The sequence below is a fragment of the Sminthopsis crassicaudata genome, chromosome 5, assembly GCF_048593235.1.
Source record: "Sminthopsis crassicaudata isolate SCR6 chromosome 5, ASM4859323v1, whole genome shotgun sequence".
Taxonomy (NCBI): domain Eukaryota; kingdom Metazoa; phylum Chordata; class Mammalia; order Dasyuromorphia; family Dasyuridae; genus Sminthopsis; species Sminthopsis crassicaudata.
This window is the reverse complement of record NC_133621.1, coordinates 265,692,014-265,719,470: the sequence shown is the minus strand read 5'-3', so window position 1 is coordinate 265,719,470 and position 27,457 is coordinate 265,692,014. Positions and strand designations below refer to the sequence as shown.

Below are 27,457 nucleotides of genomic sequence, written 5' to 3'. Positions count from 1 at the left end.
TTCATTCCATTTTCAACCTTTGTGCTGGCTGGAGACTTTGGATTCAGAGGGAGCTAGAGGCTGAAGCTGGAAGAGATAAAGGATTAGCAGCAAGAGCTCTCAGGAACCAAGGAGAGAAAAAGGCCTCCAGAAAACTAGCCGAGCCCCAAGTGAAGGAGATAAGATTTGGAAAGAGATAGTAAAGGACTTTAACTCCTGGCTGCATTTGGGGATTATTGAACTGAACTGAAACTAAGGCTGCCTCTGGAAGCTCCCCAAAGGATTCGCTCCTAGAGAACGATTACATTATAGAGAAACAGAACATTATACATACTCATGAAGTTTTCCACATTTTATCCAATATTTTAAAAAAGAAAAGATCCTGGCACATATTAAAAAGCAGCCAAGGTCCTCATTTCTGCATAAAAGGGAGGGAAGTTTTTTTTCCCCATATTTTTTTTTTTTTTTTTGAGGCCAGTGTTGGTTATTGTTATTTTGCACCATTGTATTACTTTTGTTTTATTATTATTCTTGTTTCTAGTTCATTATTTTACTGCTGTGAATGTTGTTTTTTCTAGTTCCTTTTATTTTATTTTTATAAATTCAGTTCTTCTGTGCTTTTCCATATTTATCATATTCATCATGACTTAGAGTGTAGCAATATTATTCCATCATGAGCATGCACTATAATTTCTTTTACAGACCTTCTGTTTATAGGAAACTTACTTTGCTTCTAATTCTTCTTCCTTTGAAAAAAGTGTTATTAAATAATGATGAATGTTGGAGGGGGATGTGGGAAAACTGGGACACTAATACATTGTTGGTGGAGTTGTGAAAGAATCCGGCCATTCTGGAGAGCAATTTGGAACTATGCCCAAAAAGTTATCAAACTGTGCATACCCTTTGATCCAGCAGTGCTGCTATTGGGATTATATCCCAAAGAAATACTAAAGAGGGGAAAGGGACCTGTATGTGCCAAAATGTTTGTGGCAGCTCTTTTCGTAGTGGCTAGAAACTGGAAGATGAATGGATGTCCATCAATTGGAGAATGGTTGGGTAAATTATGGTATATGAAGGTTATGGAATATTATTGCTCTTTAAGAAATGACCAGCAGGATGAATACAGAGAGGCTTGGAGAGACTTACATGAATTGATGTTGAGTGAAATGAACAGAATCCAGTTGATCAATGATGGACAGAAACAACTACACCCAGAGAAGGAACACTGGGAAGTGAATGTAAATTGTTAGCACTACTGTCTATCTACCTAGGTTACTTATACCTTCGGAACCTAATATTTAACGTGCAACAAGAAAATTGGATTTACACACATATATTGTATCTAGGTTATACTGTAACACATGTAAAATGTATGGGATTGCCTGTCATCTAGGGGAGGGAGTAGAGGGAGGGAGGGGAAAATTTGGAAAAATGAATACAAGGGATAATATTATAAAAAAATTACTCATGCATATATACTGTCAAAAAAATTATAAAATAAAAAAAATTAAAAGAAAAGAGCCAAGTATATCACAAAAAAAAGAAAAAGAAAAAAGAAAAAAGTGTTATTAATAGTATTGGAGGAAGAAACGTAGCACATTGAGTAAAAAGACTGGTTTTGGAAGTAGAATTGATAGATTCATCTGCATTGGTCACTGCCTGGGAGACCTGAGCCACATCATTCACTTTTCCTTTGTTTCAAGTTATTTATTTGTAATCTCAGGAGATTGGGATTTATATGGCCTCTGAATCTTCTTCCTATTCTGGCTCTCAGGCCCTATGGTATATGGGGGGAAGGAGAGTGTTTTTGTCATTGACTTCTTTTAATATTTATCCAAAAGAACTAGAAGCAAAATTGATACCTTTAGGTAGTTTGTGTTTACTTAGAGAGAAAAAGAGAGACAGAAACAAATCCAAAGAGACAGAGAGGCAGGTATAGAAACACACACACACACACACACACACACGAGAGAGAGAGAGAGAGAGAGAGAGAGAGAGAGAGAGAGAGAGAGAGAGAGAGAGAGAGAGAGAAATAAGAGAGGAGAGAGAAATAAGAGAGTGAATGTTTGTATGTTTGAATTGTCAAAAGCCATTGTTTGCCCTAAAAGATATCCAGCAAAATGTAGTTAGATGTGTGTTAGAATACATACTTAGAAAATGAACTTCATTTATTCCCTTCTGATCCTTTTGTTGAAACACCTACAAGAACCATAAGAATTAAAGGAGAAGATGCCCCATTCATATTGGCTATTTCACAAAGAAGAACTGGAAGGTAGTTGAGATGTGAGTAAAGATGTGTGTTTGTAAAGGTCATTGAAATTTTTCAAAAACATTTTAATACTGGACATCTGAATGTGATTAAATTTAATAAGGAGGAAAAAAGGGAAAGATGCATAAATATTCCAAGAGTGACATTTTAGTTATCCTTTTTTTTTTTTTTTTTTTTTTTTAAAGCTTACTAAAATCAATTTGGCTGCCCAACAACTGGAACAAACGTTAAGAGATGAACTAGCCGAGAGTGTGAGTAAGCAAGTGAGTGATGCTGATAGGAAGCGGATTCTAGAATTAGAAAAGAGTGAAATGGAATTGAAGGTGGAGGTGTCCAAGTAAGTACTTTATAATCATCTACATGTTTTGGTTTTTATTTGTGAAAGTGCGATAAATCTAATCCAATAATTTATTTTCATGAAAAAAGGTATTAAGTGACTTTGGAACATACAAATCTACTATTGCTAGGACTCATTTTGTAAGTTCCAATTATTTTACATTTTTATAAATACTCACACCTGTTAATCTTCTTTGGTTTTTACATTTAAGTATAAGAAAATAATGAAAAACTTTAAATCTTCAGAACATCGTTATAGAGACCTTAATGCATCAGATACATTTTTGCATATAGGGTATAAAATTTCCTTAAATATTCTTTCTTCTTGATGTTATAACCATATAAATAGACTGTTCAGTACTTAAATTTCTAAAGGACATATGTTTAAGGAACAGTGCAGAATTCAATCTGTCAGTTCCTACTGCAATTAATTTTTCACTGAGGATAATTTTAAAACTTTGACCCTAATTTTTGGAGCTTTTAAAAAGTGGTAGAATAAATGTAGCTCCTCTACATCCCTCTCAACCCTGAAAATATACATACAGATACATTTTTAATAGTTGTTTTACATCATATCAAATCAAGTCTTAAGGTTTTTCAAAACGCATTAAAGAATATAAAAGGAAAAGAGGGCCAATACTGAATCGTGTGAAATTGTTGAGAAAATGAGGTGTGGTAGGGATTGTCTCCTTTTACAGAATAGTTAAAAATACATAACTATTTGGAGATATCCTAGATAAATATATTATATACAATAGCCACAAATCATCTGGAGCCTTTGGTATCCTAATGAAAATATAACCTCTTTAGAGTCTTTGCAATACTATTATGTAAGTATCTTAATTTACTTCAATTTGTAATTGTATGGTATTGTAGAATTATATAGTATTGTAAAAATGTTTCAAATTGGCATAGTGATAGGTGATTTTCAAATTGTTTTACTTACTGCCCTTTGTGTTTTTTAAATATTACAATCATTTCTCAAATTTTCTCTTATTGAACCTTACCTTCAGAATTAAAAAAAAACAAAACAAAACAGCCAATCTAAATGACAAAGCCACCATTCTTCCTAGACAGGCAATGTATGTTTCATTCTCTATTCTCTGAAACCAATATAGTTGTTTGCAATGAATTGACTTTCAAGTGCCTTTTATTCATGTTTTAATTTATATTCTTGTAGGCACTGGGAATATCCTTCTCTCAGTTCTTCTTTATTCACTTTGTATCATTAATTTCATTCTTCTCATTTTTCTATGAATTGCTTACATTTAATCTGTTGTTTGCTACAACAAACATTTGCTATCATATTTGTTTAATTATAACCTGACTGATGGGTACTCACTATGTTTCTCTGGCTTAAAAAAAAATTAATACTAAATGGAAGGTAATTTCAATTATGTCTAATTGTAGGATGTCTTAGTTAAGTGTTAAAAGCTTAGTATTTAGTTGCATAATTCCAAATTGTTTTCCAGAATTGGATTGATTTGTAACACTGCCACCAATGCATTAATGTTACTGTCATCTCACAACCCCTCCAGTTTTGACACTTTATTATCCTTGACAACTTGAAGAGTATAAAAATAAAACTTTGAGAGTTGTTTCAATTTACATTTGCATGATTTGTAATATTTTTCATGATAGTTGATTCTTTTTACCTTTTTTTAAATGTTCTATCTCTTCATTTATGCTTATTTATTAGGAAATAGCTCTTAAATTTCCTATAATTATGTCAATTTTCTAAATGTCTTTCACTTCTATCATAAATAGTTGATGCAGAGAATTCCCTCTGCTAAGAATCTGCTTTTATTCTTAGTCTGTTGTTTGTGCAAAAATTTATTGTGTTCGTGCAAAAAAAATTATATTTTATGTGTTTAAAATTGTATGCTTTACATTTTTTACTGGGCATGTGTGGCTCAGAATGGTGAGTGATCACTATTTAATAAAAAAAAGCTGGAACTATCTCTAGGTGAAAAACAAAAGTTTATTATACATTCTCAGGAGAAGCGTGTGTCCCTCCAGTTGATCAAGCAATTGAAAGGAGGAAGCACTTTTTGGGATAGTTTTGACACTTTAAATAGTCCCTAACACAAATACTCCTCCCACCACTAACCCTCCTCCTCATTGGCTCAGGATCTAAACACAAGAACTACCCAAGAAATTGAATTTTGGCCAATAGGTACACAGCCCATATTTGATAGAGGTAGAAAAAAAATAATGTCATGGGAGAATAGCAGGCAAGGTATGTCCTTGACTCAACACCTTAAGATACCCACTCCAACTCTGGAGTAGATGAAGCCTTATTCTATTAAATTTAATTATTCCATGTTTCTGAGGTAGATGTATACAGATTTCTTCACTTGAGGTAATCTATAGATTCCAGTGTTTCTTTGTTGCCTACATTTGCAAATGCGAAATCGCTTTTTTTTTTAAATAAAATATTTCCATGACATTGACATTTTTGATTTCTTGAGTTCTTCTGAGAACTCTCTAATCCATAAATTGACTACAGTTTTTACACAGTTGTCATTGCCTTAGATGTCATTGGCTTTAGCTGTGATAGACATCGAATTTTTAAAAAACATTACCTTTCCCCTCCCTCTTTTTCCATATTTTCAGCCACTTGAATATTTTCAGATTTCAAAGATGTTCATCATTCTTTGGCCTTTTTGAAAAAAAAAAACTCTATCCATTTAATTTTTCCTCCTGTCTGCTAATAAATTTTAAACATTTCTTCATTGAGAAATGTAAATTCTAATATATATACATGTGTGTATATATGTATGTATATACATATATACACACACACATATATTCATAATTTGTTATGGATTTCATTTGTTAAATAATTACTTTTGAACAGTTCTGAAATTTCATGTTGTCTATTCTTTTGTAGTAATTACAAAAAAATGTTTCATAAGAAATCAGTTCATTTTTCTTTGTTGCATAATTATTTGTCAGGACAGTTTTAATCTCTAGTTTTTGGCTCATTTCTGTTCATTTGCCAATTTGCATTCTATGTTTTAATTTTTTTTTTTTTGCCTTTTTGTGTTTCATTCTTTTTTTCTCTTATATTCTGTCACTCACTTGCAGGCTTCTGCCTTTGCTTAAGGGTAAAACTCTGGGGCTTTACTGCCATACTTCCTCAGCTTTCTTCCCACTGGCACATGTCAGCCTCCTTGGGGTTAGTCCTTGCTATATCTGTAGCCTGTGGAGAGATAGGGCTGATTGCAGCTGGGTTCCAGTCCCCTTTCGTTTAGGCTTGGTAGAGCTACTTATAGTAGTACCTTGTCTCAGTTCTTCTGTTAACTCACCTTTCTTTTTCAGAATGGCATTATTAGGGTATGTGACTTTTTACAGGGTTGGAGAGCAGTGGAAACTATATTCTAGACTCGGCCCGCTGAGGACGTTTATGCGGTCCGCCGGGTTATGGCAAATGGGTCGAGGGGTGGAGACAGAGTATGAGTTTTTGTTTATATAGTCCAACCCTCCAGCAGTCTGAGGGACAGTGAATTGGCCCCCTATCTAAAAAAGTTTGAGGACCACTGCTTTAGACAGAAGCCCAAATGCCATTATTTTTGAAGTGTTGTGAGGAGCAAGCAGAGAATGACTTGAACTGGTTTAAGTTTTTACAACAGAAGGGGATTCTAAAATGTGCACAGACCCAGGCCCAGGAAGGTCCATTATTTAGGTTTAGTCTTTGATATGTACTGTATTTATGACCCTGGAGACCTACTCTTATACAGTTTTCAGGACACTATCTAAACAGAGTTGCAGAGAAGGTCCTGACCTATACTGTTAGAAAAATTTCCCTTTCCAAGACTTTCCTATAAAAATTAAAAATCCCAAGTCTAGTCTCTCTACCTGTCTAGTGGGGATTGTGGAAAGCATCTGATCTGCCATTTTGTTGATAATCTTTGTCCTAATATTATAATGTACACTTGTATTCAAACCATTGCATATCAGATATAGTCTGTTTATGTTAAATAGAAAACCTATAAACCAGTCTTAAATAGAAATTGTGAGTAATTTTCAGAAACAAGTCCTAATTTTGCATTTAGAAAATTATTATGTGCCTAAATGGTATTACTTATGATTGTATGACTTACTAGACTTAAGGAGATTGCTGATATTGCCAAAACTCAAGTTGAAGCTCTGAGTTCACATCAGCAGTCCAGAGAAAAGGAAGTGGAATCTCTGAGAATGCAGGTGTTAGACTACCAGGTAAGAATAGCATCAATTCTTCACAAGAGGTATGAATTTACTAATTTTTAAAAATCCAGTTGGAGACGGTTCATAAATTACAATGATTTAGAATATCCTGCAACTGAACCTCTCTGTGGAATAGAAAAGGAGGGGGGAACAAAGGGGAGTTGGGAAAAAAATAGGTGTGTGTTTGTATGGATCTAACATAGGCCCATGAGCTGATTATGAGAAAGATAATGCTGAACAAAAGTACATAAATATCTTAAGGTAAGCTACAGTTCTAATTGTTTTTTTTTTTTTTCCACATTTGGCTTTTCTTTAAAAAACAAAACCAAAAGCCTTAAATATCTTTATATGTTCTATGCTATTTTTTATTAGAATCATATCATTCCCATAAAATAGGGGCCAGTAGTATAAGTATTGAAAAGAATTAATTTGGTATCCCCAAATGAAATGGCTGCTTAATGAAGCCAGGACTAGAATCAAAGTGTTCTGATTGAGAATTCTTTCATCAGATGATTCAAACTTAAGATAGAATGGTCTTTGTAGGTTATTATAGCATGTGCTATACTTGAATTTGTCACATTATAACATATCCATAAATAGCACTTTTATATGAAAATAGCTAACTCTTTGAGTGAAAATTTAACTGACAGATATGTTATGTTACCAAACTATGTGACGAGGAAGATAAGCAAGACACGGTTCTTGTCTCTGAGCATTTTACCGTTATCTTAAGGGAGTAGAAACATGTATTAGTAGCAACTCTTCAATGCTGATGCAGTATGATGAGGGTTTGCACGTGTTTTAGAGTTCGAGGAAGAGCAGCTCATTTCAAGAAAGTCTTCTTGGAATTGGTCAAAGTTGAGCTGGGAAAGGAAGCAAAGGTATGATTCCATCTTCTTTCTTACCCTCCTAAATTCTTTTGTCACTAGGCACAGTCTGATGAAAAAGCCCTCATTGCCAAGTTGCATCAGCATATTGTTGCATTACAAATGAGCGAAGTCACTTCTGTTGGCAAGTTGGAGTCAGTGACTTCCCAGCTACAGAAGATGGAGACCTACAAATTGCGTCTTGAACAAAAGCTTGATGAGAAGGAGCAGAGCCTGTACTTTGCCCGCCTGGAAGGGAGAAATAGAGCAAAGCATCTGCGTAGCACCATTCAGGCCTTGCGACGACAGTTCAGTGGGGCCTTGCCCTTGGCCCAGCAGGAGAAATTTTCCAAAACAATGATTCAGCTCCAGAATGATAAACTGCAAGTCATGCAAGAAGTCAGGACTTGTCAGGAGGAGCGGAGAACTATGGAAAACAAAACGCTGGAGCTGGAATTAAAGTTGAAAGGCCTTGAGGAGCTAATAAGTACTTTAAAGGATGCCAGGGGGGCCCAGAAGGTAGGGTGTTCTTGGTCTTAGATGTTAAAGTTAAAATTGCATGTGGAATTTCTGTAAGATTTTGCTTCCATGAGTCATTTGCAGGCTTGAGGATGTAAGAACAGGTGGAACAGGGTGAGGAGCCTAGCCTGTATTTTCCTGGGAATAGAGAACTCCCAAATGAGTTCCTCTACTTGCAGGCTTACAGACTTGCTTAGAGTATGGAGAGACTCACCAACTTTCTGAGTCCGGGTCACACACCTAGGATATGAGAGCTGAAAGAACAAGATTTAGATGTTGCCTCTTGACACTCAGGTCACCTCATCTCTCTGGGCTTAGTTTCCTCATTTATAAAATGGGTGTGGACACAAGAACCTTTAATGATCCTTTTCTAAATCTGATCCTGTGATATGTGCAAGGCCCAAATCAAAGTCAGGCCTTCCATCACTATGCCACCTGGGTACCTCCAGATGGGAACTGAGCTGAAATTTTCCTTACAAAGTTTTATTGTTGCTACTTTGGACCTAAGTCTAATTATTGTGAATTGCTTATTCAAATTTGGGACACTTTTTTTCCAGTAGCAAAGCACACAATTTATCTAAGTGAGTGTCATTTGAATAGATAATTCATCCTAGCTAAAGTATAATGGTTATAGATATTTTATTTCCTCTAACTGGAAAACTTTGGAATATCACTAGATAAGGGAGTTTGCAGTGCACAACTTTATTATGGAAAGCTTGATATATGATCTAACACAATTGAAGTAATTAAAATGAATAGTATTTATGTTTATTATACTCCTTTATGTGCCTCATATAGTACAAATACATATACACATACACATATATAAACATACATACACATTTCTTTTTTTTGTCTTGTCTAGGTAATTGATTGGCATATGAAAATAGAAGAACTTCGTCTTCAAGAACTCAAGCTCAATAGAGAATTAGTGAAAGATAAAGAAGAAATAAAATATTTGAAAAATATAATTTCTGAATATGAACATACAATTAGTAATCTAGAAGAAGAGATTGTGCATCAAAACAAGGTGCATAAATTTAGATGTAACTACATGGGACCCATTATTTTGTCTTATAGGATCTTTAAAAATCTGATCTATTACCCATGTGAATACTATAAGTCTCCTGACTGTAAGGAGTTCCCATTGTTATTGTAATACAGCATAAATTTAGTTTCTCTTTTTAAAATCATTTTAGAAATGAATGATTTTTATAATAGTAAAGATAGAAATGAAGAAATACAGAAATGGTATTACGTTTTATACCTTTGCTCATCCTATTTCATTAGCTATTCCAATTACATATTTGCAAATTTCTTCCAATTTCTTCTTTGTTATTGAAGTAAATTGTTTTTTCACAGATTCATGAAGAACAGCAGGTGACCTGGGATCAAAGAGAAGTTGAGTTAGAACGTCAGCTAGATATGTTTGATAGTCAACAAAATGAAATCTTGAATGCAGCTCGAAAGGTATGTAATGATTAACAATGAATTGTGAATAGAACACATATTTCTTACCATATAGCAAAATCTAAAATGTAAGTGGATGAAAAAAATTTTCCCCAATCAGGTAAAATTGTTATTTGCTTTATCTTTTGATGTTTAAAAGAGATTTAAAAGCATTTAAACTATACTTTTGATGCACTTGTGAAAAATGAGCATTTTTCTTTATGTTAGAACTGTTTTTTGCAAATTTGTATTTCCTAACAGTGTGAAGAGGCTACAGGAGCAATGCCAGACCCTAGTTTACCTCTTCCAAATCAACTTGAGATAGCTTTGAGAAAAATCAAGGAGAATGTTCGAATAATCATGGAGACACAAGCAACTTGTAAATTATTGGAGGAGGTAATTAATTTTCCTTGTGATTATTAGACATTCATGTGTAATTCCTTTGTTGTAGTATATTCATGAAGGTGAAGCTTAGAATTAATTGTTACTTATAAGTAATTTTAAAACATATTCCTGTCACTACTTTTAAATCCTTTCCCTTATATAACTGATATGAATCACTAAGTAAAAAAAACATAATTTATTTATTTGGGTTTTTCTACCTGATCTCTTTTGCTTTTGTTCTTTGAGCATATTGATGATCAGTGACCTATAACGTGGCAGCTGAAAAGCATGAAGTAGTTGTCTACAAATACCTGATTCCTCACTATTTAATTGAGTATTGTTCCTAAATTTTCATTCTATGTTACTTTCTTATGTGAATCTCATGCATTGGTTCTCTAGTGTGTATACTTTGTAAAATGTCATTTGTCAATGAGGACTTAGAAATTGATTTAATTTTTGCTTTTAGCAAAGAGATCCCCCCCAAAAAGTTTTATATGAAAATTTTAACATAACACTTTTAATAAATTGCTTGCTTTCCTTCTAATTTTGGCTGCATTGCTTTTGTTTGTGCAGAAACCTTTTAATATCATGTAATAAAAATTATCTGTTTTACTTCCCATGATCCTATCTATCTCTTCTGGGTAAACTCTTCCCTTATCATAGATCTCATAGGTGCATATTTCTGTGCTCCCCTAGTTTACTTATGATATCTCCTTTTATATCTAAATGATTTACTCATCTTAACTATATTTTATTATGCAGTGTAAGATGTTGGTGTGTGCCTAATTTCTGTCAAAGTGTTTTTCAAATTTCCCATCAATTTTTTTTCAATTGGAGAGTTCTTTACCTCAATTCTTGGATCTTTGGGTTTATAAAACATAACTACCACTATTTCTCAGCCAGCACTAGATTATTTTGATAACTAGCACTACATTGCTTGAAATCTAGTAATTCTATGCCATATTCTATCATTTTTTTCTCTTGATTCCTTGATATACTTGATCTTTTGTTTTTACAACTGAACTTTAATTTTTTTTTAGATCTAAAAACTAATTGTTAGTAGTTTTGTATGTCAATGAATAACTATATTTATATAGAATTGACTTTTTATTTATTGTCTTGGGCTACTTGGGCAATGGATATTTCTCCAGTTGTTCAGGTCTATCTTTGTGTGATAAGTTATTTTGCAATTGTGTTCATGTAGTCCCTAGGTTTCTTTTGTCAGATAAGACTCCCAAGCATTTTATATTGTCTGTGATTCTTTTAAGAAGAAGTTCTCTTTATATCTCTTTCTGTTGAGTTTTGTGACATATAAGTATAACTAGAGGTGACTTGTGTATATGCTGTAACTTCTTTAAAGTTCATTGTTCAATTAATTTTTTAGGGTATTTTCTAGGGTTCTTTTAGAATATCATCAAATTATGAACAGAGATGATAGTTTTGTTTCCTTTATTGTTTAGTTTTATTTATTCAACTTTTTTTGTCTTGTTTATAACTAGCATATTTCCAGAAAAATACTGAATAATAGTGATGATAATGAACATCATTAGTTTTCTTATGTTATTGGGAAATTTGCATTCCAATCAATTCCCCATTGATCTTCATTACAAGTAATACTTACTTTTGATTTTAGATTTATATTGCTTGAAAGCCTTCATTTACTCTTAGGTTTTTTTTTAGTGTTTCTGATAGGAATGGATTTTTTTTAAATCAAAAGTTTTTTCTATATCTGTGGAGATAATAATATAATTTTTGTTGTTTTTATTATTGATGTGGTTATTGATGCTTATTATAGTTTTAATAATGTTCAACTAGCTCTGCATTTTCTCAGAGTGTATGATCTTTCTGATATATTTCTCTTGTCTACTTGATAGCATTTTATTTAAAATTTTCAATAAGAAAATTTCTTTGCAATTTTTTTCACCTATTTTTGCTCTACCTGATTTTGGTATCAGAGTCATATTTGTGTCATGGAAAGAATTTGGTAAAACACTTTTTCATATATTTTATTTAATTTTTTATTATTATAGCTTTTTATTTACAAGATATATGCAAGGGTAATTTTTCAGCATTGGCAGTTGCAAAACCTTTTATTCCAATTTTTCCCCTCCTTGTCTCCACCCACTCCCACAGATGGCAGGTAGACCAATACATGTTAAATATATTAAAGTATATGTTTGTAGAGTTCCCTTACTCACTCAAGGGGTCTCAACTGGATTCCTTACCATCCCCCAGGGGTCTTCTGACGTCTCCAGCACAGCTCCTCTCCAGCTGTGTTCCTACTAATAGAGCACCTAGCACACCAGATAGTTCAGCAAATGCAAGCGTTTATTGTGCACTCTACATCTTCTGTCCACACCCCATTCTTCTCTCTCTCTCTCTCTCTCTCTCTCTCTCTCTCTCTCTCTCTCTCTCTCTCTCTCTCTCTCCCTCTCTCTCTCTCTCTCTCTCCCTCCCTCTCTTTCTCTCTCTCTCTCTCTCTCTGGGGCAGTTACAATTCTTTTTATATCCCGATTCACATCATTCCCAGCCCAGATATCCTTGTCCTTTTCCCTGCCCTGTTACAAGCTACTCTGAACCAGTCATCAATCTCTAGGCAGATTACTCTGAGACAGTTACCAGTCTCTAGATAAACATCCTTTTGAACTGGCCTTGACGGACACACACTGTTCTCCTGAACCTCCTCCCTTCCCTCCCAGGTACACAGTACAGAACATATGTTAAATATAATATATGTATACATGTCCATACAGTTATTTTGCTGCACAAGAAGAATCGGACTTTGAAATAGTGTACAATTAACCTGTGAAGGAAATCAAAAATGCAAACTGACAAAAATAGAGGGTTTGAGGATTCTATGTAGTGGTTCACACTCGTTTCCCAGAGTTCTTTCGCTGGGTGTAGCTGGTTCAATTCATTACTGCTCTATTGGAAATGATTTGTTTCATCTCATTGTTGAAGAGGGCCATGTCCATCAGAATTGATCATCATATAGTATTGTTGTTAAAGTATATAATGATCTTCTGGTTCTGCTCATTTCACTCAGCATCAGTTCATATAAGTCTCTCCAGGCCTTTCTGAAATCATCCTGCTGGTCATTTCTTACAGAATAATAATATTCCATAACATTCATATACTACAATTTATTCAGCCATTCTCCAATTGATGAGCATCCACTCAGTTTCCAGTTTCTGGCCGCTACAAAGAGGGCTGCCACAAACTTTTTTGCACATACAAGTCCCTTTCCCTTCTTTAAGTCTCTTTGAGATATAAGCTCAGTATCAACACTGCTGGATCAAAGGGTATGTACAGTTTGATAACTTTTTGAGCATAACTCCATAATCGCTCTCCAGAATGGCTGGATATATTCACAGTTCCACCAACAATGTATCAGTGCCCCAGATTTCCCTTATTCCCTCCAACATTTTGCATTATCTTTCCCTGTCATTCTAGTCGATCTGAATGGTGTATGATGGTATCTCAGAGTTGTCTTAATTTGCATTTCTCTGATTAATAATGACTTGGAGCATCTTTTCATATGGCTAGAAATAGTTTCAATTTCTTCATCTGAGAATTGTCTGTACATATCCTTTGACCATTTATCAATTGGCGAATGGCTTGATTTCCTATAAATTAGAGTCAATTCTTTCTATATTTTGGAAATAAGGCCTTTATCAGAACCTTTGACAGTAAAAATGTTTCCCAGTTTATTGCTTCCCTTCTAATCTTGTCTGCATTACTTTTGTTTGTACAAAAACTTTTCAATTTGATATAAAATTTTTTTTCTATTTTGTGATCAATAATGATCTCTAGTTCTTTGGTCATGAATTCTTTCCTCCTCTACAGGTCTGAGAGGTAAACTATCCTCTGTTCTTCTAATTTATTTATAATCTCATTATTTATGCCTAGTTTATGAACCCATTTTGACCTTATCTTGGTGTATGATTTTAAGTGTGGGTCAATGCCTTGTTTCTGTCATACTAATTTACAATTTCCCCAGAAGTTTTTGTCAAACAGTGAATTCTTATCCCGAAAGCTGAGGTCTTTGGGTTTATCAAACACTAGACTATTAAAAGTTATTGACTATTTTGTTCTTTGAACCTAACCTCTTCCATTGATCAACTAGTCTGTTTCTTAGCCAATACCAAATGGTTTTGGTAACCACTTCTTTACAATATAATTTTAGATCTGGTACGATCTTCATTAGACTTTTTTTTTTCATTAGTTCCCTTGAAATTCTTTATCTGTTGTTTTGCGATATGAACTTTGTTGTTACTTTTTTCTAGGTCATTAAAATAGTTTTTTGGGAGTCTGATTGGTATAGCACTAAATATATAGATTAGTTTAGGGAATATTGTCATCTTTATTATATTTGTTCACCCTATCCATGAGTATTTCATATTTTTCTGATTGGTTAGATCTGCCTTTGTGTGGAAAGTGTTTTGTAATTTTGCTCATATAGTTCCTGATTTTCCCTTGGCAGATAGATTTCCAAATATTTTATACTATCGGTAGTTAATTTAAATGGAATTTCTCTTTGTAACCCTAACTGTTGGATTTTGTTAGCGATATGTAAGAATGCTGATGACTTATGTGGGTTTATTTTGTACCCTGCAACTTTGCTAAAGGTATGGATCATTTCTACTAACATTTTAGTTGCTTGTCTGGGGTTCTCTTAAGTATACCATCATATCATATGCAACAAGTGATAATTTGGTTTCCTCATTACCTACTCTAATTTCTTTAATGTAATGGGCCAGAACTTTGGAGAAATATTCTTGAGGCAAGGATTCTTACAAGGTATTAGCTCAGTGGAATTGATAAGATAATGGTTATCTAATTTGGCATGGTGACTAATAGTTTTCTAGTTTAGTATGAGTGATTTAATCTTACAATAAATAATGGTTGCCTAGTGCCATAATGATTGGCTTTTACTCAGTAGGATGAATGCATTTAATTGTAGTAGAGTGTTTAAGTGGTCAGAGTCAGGAGGACAAAAAGAGACTTCAAAATAGAAACACTCTTGGTGTCTGGCCTGTCCTCCTTCACTTTTCCATTGAGACCAAGGTCCATCTGAAGGTACCCCAGAAAACTAACCTGGTCCCCGGCAAAGGAGACAGACTGTGAAGGAGATAATAAAGACTTTGGACTTTATTCCTGAATCTTCTTGTGGTGATTATTCTGCTGAGACTAAGGCCCATTCCGAGAATCTCCAGTAAGCTAGCCAGAACATTACAATTTAATTTCTTTTTCTTCTCTTATAATACAATATTGAATAGCAATGGTGGTAGTAGGCAACCTTCTTTCACCTGTTCTTATTGGGAATGGTATCTAATTTATAAAATATTTGGGAATCTATCTGCCAAGGGAAAATCAGGAACTATATGAGCAAAATTACAAAACACTTTCCACACAAAGGCAGATCTAACCAATCAGAAAAATATGAAATACTCATGGATAGGGTGAACAAATATAATAATGATACTTGCTGATACTTTTAAATAGATGCTACTGACTATTTTAAGGAAAAGTCCTTTTATTCCTATGCTTTCTAGTGTTTTTAATGGGAATGGCTATCGGATTTTATCAAATGCTTTTTCTGCATCTATTGAGATAATTATATGATTTTTGTTAATTTCGTTATTGATAAAGTCAATTGTGCTAATAGTTTTCCTAATACTGAACCAGCCCTGCATTCTTGGTATAAATCCTACTTGGTTGTGGTGTATTATCCTTGGGGATGATTTTCTATAATCTCTTTGCTAAAATTTTATTTAAGATTTTTTGCAGCAATATTCATTAAGGACATTGGACTATAATTTTCTTTCTCTGTTTTCATGCTACCTGGTTTAGGTATCAGTATCATGTCTGTATCATAAAAGGAATTTGGTAGGAGTTCTTCATTCCCTATTATTTCATATAATTTATATAGTATTGGAATTAATTGTTTTTTATTTGTTTGGTAGAATTCACATGTAAATCCATCTGGTCCTGGGGATTTTTTCTTAGGGAGTTGTTTAATAGCTTGTTCGATCTCTTTTTCTAAAATAGGACTATTTAAGTAATTATTTCCTGTTCTGTTAATCTGGGCAATCTATATTTTTGTAGATATTCCTCCATTTCACTTATCAAATATATTTGCATAAAGTTGGGCAAAGTAACTTCTGATAATTGCTCTAGTTTCCTTTTCATTGGTGGATAGTTCTCCCTTTTTATTTTTGAGACTAACAATTTGATTTTTCTCTTTACTTTTTCTAATCAAATTAACTAAAAGTTTATCTATTGTGTTGGTTTTTTTATAAGACCAACTCTTAGTTTTATTTATTAATTCAATAGTTTTTTTAGTTTCAGTTTTAATTATCTTTCCTTTTATTTTTAGAATTTCAAGTTTGGTACTTGGTTAGGGGTTTTTTAATTTGTTGTTTTACTAGCTTTTTTAGTTGCAAGCCCAATTTATTGAACTTCTCTTTCTCTATTTTATGCAAGTAAGCCTCTAGAGATATAAAATTTCCTCTTATTGGCACTTTGGCTGCATTCCACATATTTTGGTATGTTGTCTCATTATTTTCATTCTCTTGGGTGAAATTGTTGATTGTGTCTATGATTTGCTGTTTAATCTATTCATTCTTTAGGATAAGATTATATAGTTTCCAATTTATTTTTGTTCTAATTTCCCCTGGACCTTTATTTTGCAATTTTTATTGTATCATGATCTAAAAAAATGCGTTTACTATTTTTGCCTTTCTGCATTTGATTTTGACATCTTTATGTCCTAATATATGGTCAGTTCTTGTGTAGGTTCCATTAATTGCTGAGAAGAAAGTGTACCCCTTTCTGTCTCCACTCAATTTTCTCCAAAGATCTATCATATCTAGTTTTTCTAGTATTCTATTCCATCTTTAACTTCTTTCTTATTTATTTTGTGGTTTGATTTGTCTAGTTCTGAAAGAGCTAGGCTGAGATCTCCCACTATTATAGTTTTGCTGTCTATTTCTTTTTGCAACTCTCTTCATTTCTTCTTTAGGAATTTAGATACTACACTACTTGTGCATATATGTTTAATATTGATATTGCTTCATTATCTATGGTACCCTTTAGCAAGATATTTTAATTAGATAAAGTTTTTGCTTTAGCTTGATCTGACATCAGAATGGCTACCTGTGCATACTAGATTCTGCTCCAGCCTTTTATCTTTACTCTATATGTATCACTCTGCTTTAAATGTGTTTCTTGTAAACAACATATTATAGGATTCTGGCTTTTTTTAATCCAGTCTGGAATCTGCTTAAGTTTTATGGGAGAGTTCACCCCATTCACATTTACAGTTAAAACTACTAATTCTGTATTTCCTGCCATCTTATTAGCCCCAAATTATACTTTTCTCTTTCCTTTTCCCCTTTACCTCCTCCCCAGTATTTTACTTGTGAGCACCACTTGCTTTAAGCAGTCCTCGAGGTGAAGTAAAAAAAAGCAGGGGTAGCCATCCTGATCTCAGATAAAGCAAAAACACAAATTGATCTAATTAAAAGAGATAAGGAAGGGTACTAGTTCTTGCTAAAGGATAGCATAGCTAATGAAGCAATATCAATACTAAACATATATGCACCAAGTGATATAGCATCTAAATTCCTAAAGATGCTAATTCCTAAAGGAAAACTTAAGAGAGCTGTATGAAGAAATAGCTAGCAAAACTATTATAGTGGGAGATCTCAATCTTGCACTCTCAGAACTAGATAAATCAAACCACAAAATAAATAAGAAGGAAGTTGAAGAGGTAAATAGAACACTAGAAAAGTTAAGCATAATAAATTTTTGGAGAAAAGTAAAAGGAGACAGAAAGGAGTACACTTTCTTCTTGGCAGTTCATGGAACCTGTGCAAAAATTGACCATATTTTGACATAAAGAACTCAAATTCAAATGCAGAAAGCCAGAAATAGTAAATATATCCTTTTCAGATCATGATGCAATAAAAATTACATGCAATAAAAAGCCAGGGAAAATAGACGAAAAAATTAATTGGGAACTAAATAATCTCATCCTAAAGAATGAATTGATGAAACAGCAAATCATAAACACAATTAATAATTTCACCCAAGAGAATGACAATAATAAACTGACATACCAAAATGTGTGAAATGCAGCTAACGCAGTAATAAGAGGAAATTTTATATCTCTGAAGGCCTACTTGCATAAAATAGAGAAAGAGAAAATCAATGAATTAGGCTTGTAACTAAAAAAGCTAGAAAAATACCAAATTAAAGCCCCCCCCCAATCAAACACTGACCTTGAAATGCTAAAAATAAGATTAATAAAATTGAAAGTTAAAAAAAAAACACTATTGAATTAATAAATAAACTAAGAGTCGATTGTATGAAAAACCAACAAAATAGATAAACCCTCAGTAAATTTGATTAGAAAAAGGAAAAAGGAAAATCAAATTGTTAGTCTTAAAAATGAAAAGGGAGAACTTTCCACTAATGAAGAGCAGATTACAGTAATAATTAGGAGTTACTTTGCCCAACTTTATGCCAATAAATGTGATATCTTAAATGAAATGAATGAATACCTTCAAAAATATAGGTTGCCCAGATTAATAGTGGAGGAAATAAATTACTTAAATAGTCCCATTTTCGAAAAAGAAATAGAGCAACCTATTAATCAACTCCCTAAGAAAAAAATCCCCAGGACCAGATGGATTTACATATGAATTCTACCAAATATTTAAAGAACAATTAATTCCAGTGTTATATAAATTATTTGAAAAAATAGGGAATGAAGGATTCCTAGTACTGGTACCTAACCAGGTAGGACAAAAAAACAGAAAAAGAAAATTATAGACCAATCTTCCTAATGAACATTGATACAAAAATTTTAAATAAAATATTACCAAAAAGATTACAGAAAATCATCCCCAGGATAATACACCATGACTAAGTAGGATTTATGCCAGGAATTCAGGGCTGGTTTAATAAGAGGAAAAGCATAATTGACTCTATCAATAGCCAAATTAACAAAAACTATAGATTATCTCAATTTATGTAGAAAAATCATTTGATAAAATCCAACTAAAAACACTAGAGAGTATAGGAATAAATAGACTCTTCCTTAAAATAGTCAGTAGCATCTATTTAAAACCATCAGTAAGCATTATGTATAATGGTGATACACTGGAACCATTTACAATAAAATCAGGAGTGAAACAAGGTTGCCTACTATCACAATTGCTATTCAATATTGTGTTAGAAATGCTAGCTTCGGCAATAAGAGATGAAAAAGAGATTAAAGGAATTAGAGTAGGTAATGAGGAAACCAAATTATCACTCCTTGCAGATGATATGATAGTACACTGAAAGTCTATGAAAAAGGTATTAGAAATAATCCACAAGTTTAGCAAAGTTGCAGGATAAAAATAAATCCATATAAATCATCAGCATTTTTATACATCACTAATGAAATCCAACACCAAGAGAAACAAAAAGAAATTCCATTTAAAATAACTGTCGATAATACAAAATATTTGGGAACCTATCTCCCAAGGGAAAGTCAGGAAGTATGAGCAAAACTACAAAACACTTTCAGTATAAATAAAGTCAGGTCTAAATAATTAGAAAAATATTAAGTGCTCTTGGACAGGTCAAGTAAATAAAGATGACAATACTCCCTAAACTAATCTATTTATTTAGTGCTATACCAATCAGACTCCCAAGAAATTATTTTAATGGCCTAGAAAGAATAACAAAATTCATCTGGAAGAACAAAAGTTCAAGAATTTCAACGGAACTAATGAAAAAAAAAAATCAAATGAAAGTGGCCTAGCTATACCAAATCTAAAACTGTATTATAAAGCAGCAGTCACCAAAACCATTTGGTATTGGCTAAGAAATAAACTAGTTGATCAGTGAAATAGGTTAGGTTCACAGGACAAAATAGGCACTAACTATAGCAATCTAGTGTTTGAGAAACCCCAAAACCTCAACTTTTGTGATAAGAAAGCAGTATTTGACAAAAACTGCTGGGAAAATTGGAAATTTATATGACAGAAACTAAGCATTGACCCACACCTAACACCAAGATAAGATCATAATGGGTTCATGATTTAGGCATAATGAATGAGATTATAAATAAATTTGAAGAACATAGGATAGTTTACCTCTCAGACCTGTGGAGGAGGAAGGAATTTGTGACCAAAGAAGAACTAGAGATCATTATTGATAACAAAATAGAAAATTTTGATTATATCAAGTTAAAAAGCTTTTGTAGAAACAAAACTAATGCAGACAAGGTTAGAAAGGAAGCAATAAACTGGGAAAACATCTTTGTAGTTAAAGGTTCTGATAAAGGCCTCATTTCCAAAATATATAGAGAAATGACTCAAATTTGTAATAGTTCAAGCCATTCTCTAATTGATAAATGGTCAAAGGATATGAACAGACACTTTTTAGATGGAGAAATTGAAACTATTTTGTAGCCACATGAAAAGGTGTTCCAAGTCATTGTTGATCAGAGAAATGCAAATTAAGACAACTCTGAGATACCACTACAGACCTCTCAGATTGATTAAGATGACAGAAAAAGATAATGACAAATGTTGGAGGGAATGTGGGAAAACTGGGATACTGATGTATGTTGGTATAGTTGTGAACAGATGCAACCATTCTGGAGAGCACCTTAGAACTATGCTCAAAAAGTTGTCAAACTGTGCATGCCCTTTGATCCAGCAGTATTACTAGTGGAATTATATCCCAAAGAGATGTTAAAGAAGGGAAAGGGACCTGTATGTGCAAAAATGTTTATGGCAATCCTTTTTATAGTGGCTAGAAACTGGAAATTGAATGGATGCCCATCAATTGGAGAATGGCTGAATAAATTGTGGTATATGAATGTTATGGAATATTATTGTTCTGTCAGAAATGACCAGTGGGATGAATACAGAGAGGTTTGGAAAAACTTACATGAAGTAATGCTAAGTGAAATGAGTAGAACCAGGAAATCATTATACACTTCAACAACAATACTATATGAGGATCAATTCTGATGGAAGTGGCTATCTTCAACAATTAGAGGATCCAAATCAGTTCCAATTGATCAGTAATGAACAAAACCAGCTACACTCAGTGAAAGAATACTGGGAAATGAGTGTGACTACAACATAGCATTTACACTTTTTCTATTACTGTTTGTTTGCATTTTTGTTTTTCTTCCCACGTTATTTTTACCTTCTTTCTAAATCAGTCTTTCTTGTGTAGCAAGATAACTGTATAAATATGTATACATATATTATATTTAACATGTACTTTAACATAATTAACATGTATGGGACTACCTGCCATCTAAGGGAAAGGGTGGAGGGAAGGAGGGGAAAAGTTGGAATAGCAGTTTTTGCAAGGATCAGTGTTGAAAAATTACCCATGCATAAGTTTTGTCAATTAAAAGCTATTTTAAAAAATACTAGAAATCTTAAAAAATAAATATATAAATGGAATTCACCAGTTTCATTGAATATCCATCTTTTCTTTTTTCTTTTTTTTTTTTTAAAGGGTAATTTATTCTTGGCTGCATTCCAAATTCCTTCGCCTTTTGGAAAATCATATTCCAGGCCCTTTGATACTTTAAAGTGGAAGATGCTAGGTCTGGAGTAATCCTTATTCTGTTCCTCACTATTTGAATTGTTTCTTTCTGGCTGCTTATAATCTTTCCTTGGTCAGATAGTTCTCATATTTAACCATGATATTCCTTGGGGTTTTAATTTTGGGGTCTCTTTCAGGAGGCGTTTAGTGAATTATTTCAATGGTCATTTTACATTCTGTTTCCATCATATCTGGGTAGTTCTCTTTGATGATTTCCTGAAAAATAGTGTCTAGACTCTTTTTTCCATCATGTATTTCAGGTAGTCCAATAATCCTTAGATGGTCTCTCCAAATCTATTTTCCTGGTCGATCTTTTCCCAATTAGGTATTTTACATTTTTTTCTATTTTTTCATTTTTTGGGTTTTGCTTGACTGATTCTTGTTGTCTCATTGAGTCATTCATTTCCATTTGTTCAGTTTTGAATTTGTGAGTTATTTTCTTCATTTCCTTTTTTTTTAAAGTCCTTTTTGTATTTGTCTAATTAGATTTTTAAATGAATTCTTTTGTTCTATGGAATTTTTTCCCATTTTACAAATTCTGTTTTTTAAGGAGTTATTTCCTTTTTCTTTTTTACTAATTCTGTTTTTCTGGGAGTTGCTTTCTTTTTCCATTTTGTCAAATTTATCTTTTAATGAGATATATGATTTTTCCATTTCATTACGTCTGTTTTGTAGTAAATTTTCTTCAGATAGTTTGTGAGTTACCTTTTCCAAACCCTCTTGCAAATTTTCATTTCCTTTCCCCATTTTTCTTCTAGTTCTCTTTTAAGATCCTTTTTAATTTTTTCTAGGAGAACCTTGTGTGATGGGGACCAGGTTATATTGCCTTTTGCTGCTTCATTTGGAGAAAATCTATCTTTAGTCTCCTCAGGGTTTGAAATCTATTCTTCCCTATCACCATAAAAGTTATCCATTGTTAGAGTCCTCCTAACTTTTTTACTCATTTTTTTTTTTAATTTAAGGTCTCCCTTTAGGGTGGAGTTGGTTTTCCAAGTAACTGCAACTGGGTCAATGCTGATTCACTTCTGGTGCTGGATAGGCATGGCCAGGTCCTGTGTAATTCTAGTGTTTTGAGGTTCACTATTGATCTTTTGTGTCTGTATTGGATGTTCTATAACTTCTCTGCTGATCTACTGGCTTGCAACCAGGGCAGAGTGGCCAACACTGCTGTAGATTCCTGTAGGTTCCTCCCCATAGATTCTCTGCCATGTGGAGTCCGCACCACCAGTGGAGTCTGCAGTGCCCTGGGACAATGTGCTGTCTGCAATGGCATTTAAACTCATTTTGTTGTGCTGTCTGTCTCCCTCCCCTTTCTGATTGAAACAAACCTTTTCAGGGCAGCTAGGTGGCGCAGTGTATAGAGCACCAGCCTTGAATTCAGGAGGACCCGAGTTCAAATTTGGTCTCAGACACTTAACACTTCCTAGCTGTGTGACCCTGGGCAAAAAGAAACAGACCTTTTCTGGTCTGTTTTTTTCCCCCGTAAATTCTCTGCCACATGGAGACTGCGCTGGTCCAGGACTCTGAGTTGTCTGCACTGGCGTTGTACTCAGCTGGTTGTGTTGGCTCCCTCTCTCCCGTTTCCAATTGAAACAGACCTTTTCTGGCGATGTTCTACTGAAGATTTGTTGCACTCCCAATATTTGTGGATCCCAGTCCAGAGTTAATTCAGAGGCCGAATGTCATAATTATTGTGAGGGTTGTAGAGAAGGTCAGAGAGAAACATGTGTCATCCACTATCTTGGTTCTGCCCCCGGAAGTCTCTGTTCAGATTCCGACTAATTCAGTTTTAACTATTCTATTTCCTTTTGTGATAATCTGAACAGTTTCTGTTTTTGTAAATATTCAGTAATTTTATTTAGATTGTTTTGCTGGCATATAAATTGAGCAAAATAACTCCTAATAATTGCTTTTATTTCATCTTCATTTTAGTGCATTCACCCTTTTCATTTTTGTTACTGGTGTTTTGGTGTCTGGGACTATTTGAGCACTATCCTAGGCTTCCAGGGCCATACTCACTGGTCTTCCGAGCCTACCCGGATACCCTATCAGGAGGTGCAAACAGCTTATCTTTCTTTAGTAATTATCTCAGCAGGGGTTAGGAAGAAGAAAGTGCAAGAGAGTACAGAAAAAGTGTGCCTCCTCATGTCAGGCTCAAAGCTGGCTATTTATGCTCCCTCTCTTCTGGGATTCCCTGTGCCCAGCCCATTTGGTTCTGGGTAGGTGGAGCCACAGAAGGAAGACATCTGGAAATAAAGCTGTATCCCAGATGGAGATCTTGCAAGAGAACACATTCCTAGCCAGCTCAAGGAACCTCTTAGCTGTTCCTTTAACATCTGCAATACATAACCTCCTGCTTCAGAGGCCAAGCCCCTTTTTACCTCCTGGGCCTGCCCTACCAGCTGTCATGCCATGCAGGCTCCATGGCAACTCTTGGAGAGAGAGAGGAATGTCCCTAACAACTCCCCATTTTTTTTTTATTACTAAAGCTGTGTCCTTATGTTTTTGAATGAGAAATTCTTACTTAAGCACCTCTATAGATTTTCTAAAAATATAAACATATATAAACATAAGCGAAAGCAGAAGCAACAGTACAAAGATACAAGAGAGGGGATGGGAATGGAAGTATTTTTGATCCAAAAAGCTAGTGTCATCAGATTCATGTTGACACCAATCTGGTACCAAAATTGGTATCAGAATATTAGGTGGAAGTATGGAAGGATTTCTCCATGTTTTCTATACATGGCCATCTCAAGCAGTCCAGATCCAGATTCATCTGGGACAAAGGGTCGAAGGTCTCATCTTCTGGAGCAGCTTTAGGCTGACAAGGGGCATATAGCTGGCCCTACCCAATGGGGTCCGGACTGAAGAAGGAGAGAAGAGAGTGATAGGCAATGGCAGCAGTATGCAGTGCAGAGTGTCAGAATCATGTCTCATATGATTTCAGGTTGACCAAGTGGTTGGCTGGAAGAAGCAACTCTCCTTGTTCTTTCTGGAATCCAGCAGCCTTCCCTATCAGGATCTGCAAGACATAAATATCTTGGCCCTCTCCAATGCACTAAAGATGGATCTTGCTAATGTCCTTCCTCATCCTTCCAAAGGATCTTTTGAATGTTCTCTGACACTTGAAGCACTGTTTTCATAAGAACTAGTTTTCTGTCCTATTTATAAGATTGTGCCAAATGTATCATTCCTAGAGAGAAGCTGGTATCCCTATGCAGGCGCAAAAAAGTTTATGAGGCCTTATCCACATTCACTTGTGTGAGCTGTGGGGAATTCTGTGTACTTCCTCCCCCTTTCTGTTTAACAAGAGTGGCTTTTAGGATGCGATGGGCCCTTTCCACTAGGACTTTTTCCACAGGGAGGGGCCATTGGGGTACCCAAACCAGGGTGTTAGATTTCCATTTTAATGGTATGAGTGTAATATGAAAGGTGGTGCCCAAACAATTAAATTAAATTAAAAATTCTATGGAGGTGGTTTGTAAACTGAGGCTCCACAAGCCTTCAATATATCTCTGCCCCATAGTTTGTACCTGAGACCTTCGACCACTGAATATCCTCTATTAGTCTGCAAACTGCCAGGGCATGTTTTCTGCTGCAACCCATGCCTGCTGTTCTTCTCCCACTTGTTAACTATGGTAGCATCTGCACAAACCTGCCATAAAGGGGGCCAGAAGAGCTGTGAGGTAACAGACCTATCAGCTCTGGTGTCGTTACCCTTTAAATGCTTTTATATTGGCCCACGGCTTGCCTTGCTCTTTATGCTGCATCCAATTGATAACAGAGTCTGGCCCATCTAAGAGAGAGAGTGCCCTTATTTAAAAATGCTGGTGTATTATGTGGATTAATCCCCACAGCCTGAGATTGTTCTGTTGTAATAACTGTAGTATGGAAAGGGGTATAAAATGTCAAGCCCACCACAAGTGCCGCTGTTAAGATTGGGTCTAGCTTGGTTGCTGGTACTAAGGTTGTATGTCCTGGGTCATTTTGGAAACTCCCCCCACTGTGAAGGGGAAACCCAAACCACCTGGCAGAAGCCAGAGGTACTCCTGCTGTAGTCCTGATTGAGTCACTGGAGAATGCCTTTCCTCCACTTGATAAACTTGTTGCGGGACTTTGAAGTGACCAGTCTTCCCACATTGATGGCATATCTTGGTTTCCCTAACCTTCAATCCCTCTGTGACTCCTTCAGAAATAGCAGCTGCTAGGGCATCCATTTGAAAGGTACTGGATCCTACCATTCTTACATCTTTTTATCATCTCCTCAAGGCTTCCGTTCTCACCTAAAGAGAGCATGGCTTTCTGGCAGGGGCCGTTAGCATTCTCCCTAGCTAATTGCCTGATAAGAAGACCAGCTGCTTTTCCTTTACCTACTAATCTCTCAATAGCCACCTGCAGGTGGGACACAAAAATCAGGGAAAGGCTCATCTGGGCCCTGTTTAATTTTAATTATTGAGGGCCTCTGCTTTCCAGAAGCTTGAATTTTGTTAAATGTTCGATGGGCACATTGGGACACAGCTGCATATACTGCTGCATCATATTGCATTTGAGCCTCATTTCTTTCATACCTTCCGACTCCTACTATTTTAGGAAAATCATCTTGAGGGGTGTGGCTCTGCATGTCTCTTACGAAGTTTTTTGCTAAGTTTGCAAATAGACTCATCCATTGCAGAGATTCCCAGGTGTAAGGCAGACTTTAGCAATAGTCAATCATTCGGGGTTGCTGGAGGCTAGGAGACTTAACAGCTTCTTAAGATATGAAGATTCAACTTGTGTTGACTACCTCTTCCACCCTAATGGGGCCCACATCCTTCCCTGGGGGCCATCAAATATAGGACAAGCATCTAGCCAAATCCTTGCTTCCTGGTCCCCTTTATTCCTTGCCTTCTATAACATATATCCTAATTCTCTCTGCAAATCTCCAAAGCCTCCACAAGGGGGCATATAAGGAGCTGAAGGGAAGCATTCCTTCTCAGGAATTCCGGCAGGGTGCAGGGGTATAGTAGAAGGGGGAGAATTTGTCTTGGAGGCAGAAGCAACCTTCCCTCTGTTTGCCTTCTCTTCCTTCTAATTATCCCTGCCTCCTCCCATGGCCTCATCTATTTTTTTCCTTATCTCTCTCTTTTTACTTCCTCATTCCTCATCTTATCCCTGCCTCTTCCTGTTTACTTCCTGCTTCTTTCCCACTGCCTCTTCCTGTGATGTCACATCCACTTCCTTCTTGCTTTACTACTCATCACCTTCCGATTTGGGCCCTAAAAATACCTATCCCATCTTCCTTCCCAGACCTACTATCAGTATTGGGATCTCATCTCCTTTCCCATGATCTGACCAGCTGACTCATGGGGTCCCTGGCCTAATCCTGCCCCCTGTTTGGGCGCCACTTGTGTGAGACTGAACAACACTATCCTATATTGCTTGGGCCATATTCACCAGCCTTCGGATCTTCCTCTGTATCATCCCTCCACTTTTTTCTTGTCTCTTTCTTTTCTTACTTCCCTGTTAGGTAAGATAGATTATTACACCCAATTAAATATTTTTCTATATCCTTTTGATGAGATATGGATTTGGGGTACCTAAATGAAATTAGGATTAATTGAGGTCTAGTGGCAGGTTCGGAGTATAGGGAGTCAAACAGAGCTCCCCTGCAACCTCTTTGGATTCAGTGCAAGGAAACAGAGTTAAATGAGGTCTAGTGGTGGCGCAAGAGTCCTCTGTAAAGGAATTTACAGACCCTAAAATCTAGATTGATAAAGGACATTTATTATGGGGTTTGGAAGTAAAGTTAAAGTCTAGTTAGTAAAAGGTGAAGCTAGAG

General features: G+C 35.0%; 1 protein-coding gene across 1 annotated transcript in view; it reads left to right on the top strand.

Moving 5' to 3' along the window:
* The window catches only part of CEP290 (centrosomal protein 290), a 115,344-nt gene that overhangs the window by 41,155 nt on the left and 46,732 nt on the right, over positions 1-27,457 (top strand). The window contains 6 exon segments of the mRNA XM_074270939.1: positions 2,434-2,585; positions 6,694-6,805; positions 7,723-8,178; positions 9,044-9,208; positions 9,541-9,648; positions 9,889-10,023. Coding sequence (XP_074127040.1) covers positions 2,434-2,585; positions 6,694-6,805; positions 7,723-8,178; positions 9,044-9,208; positions 9,541-9,648; positions 9,889-10,023 — 1,128 coding nt within the window.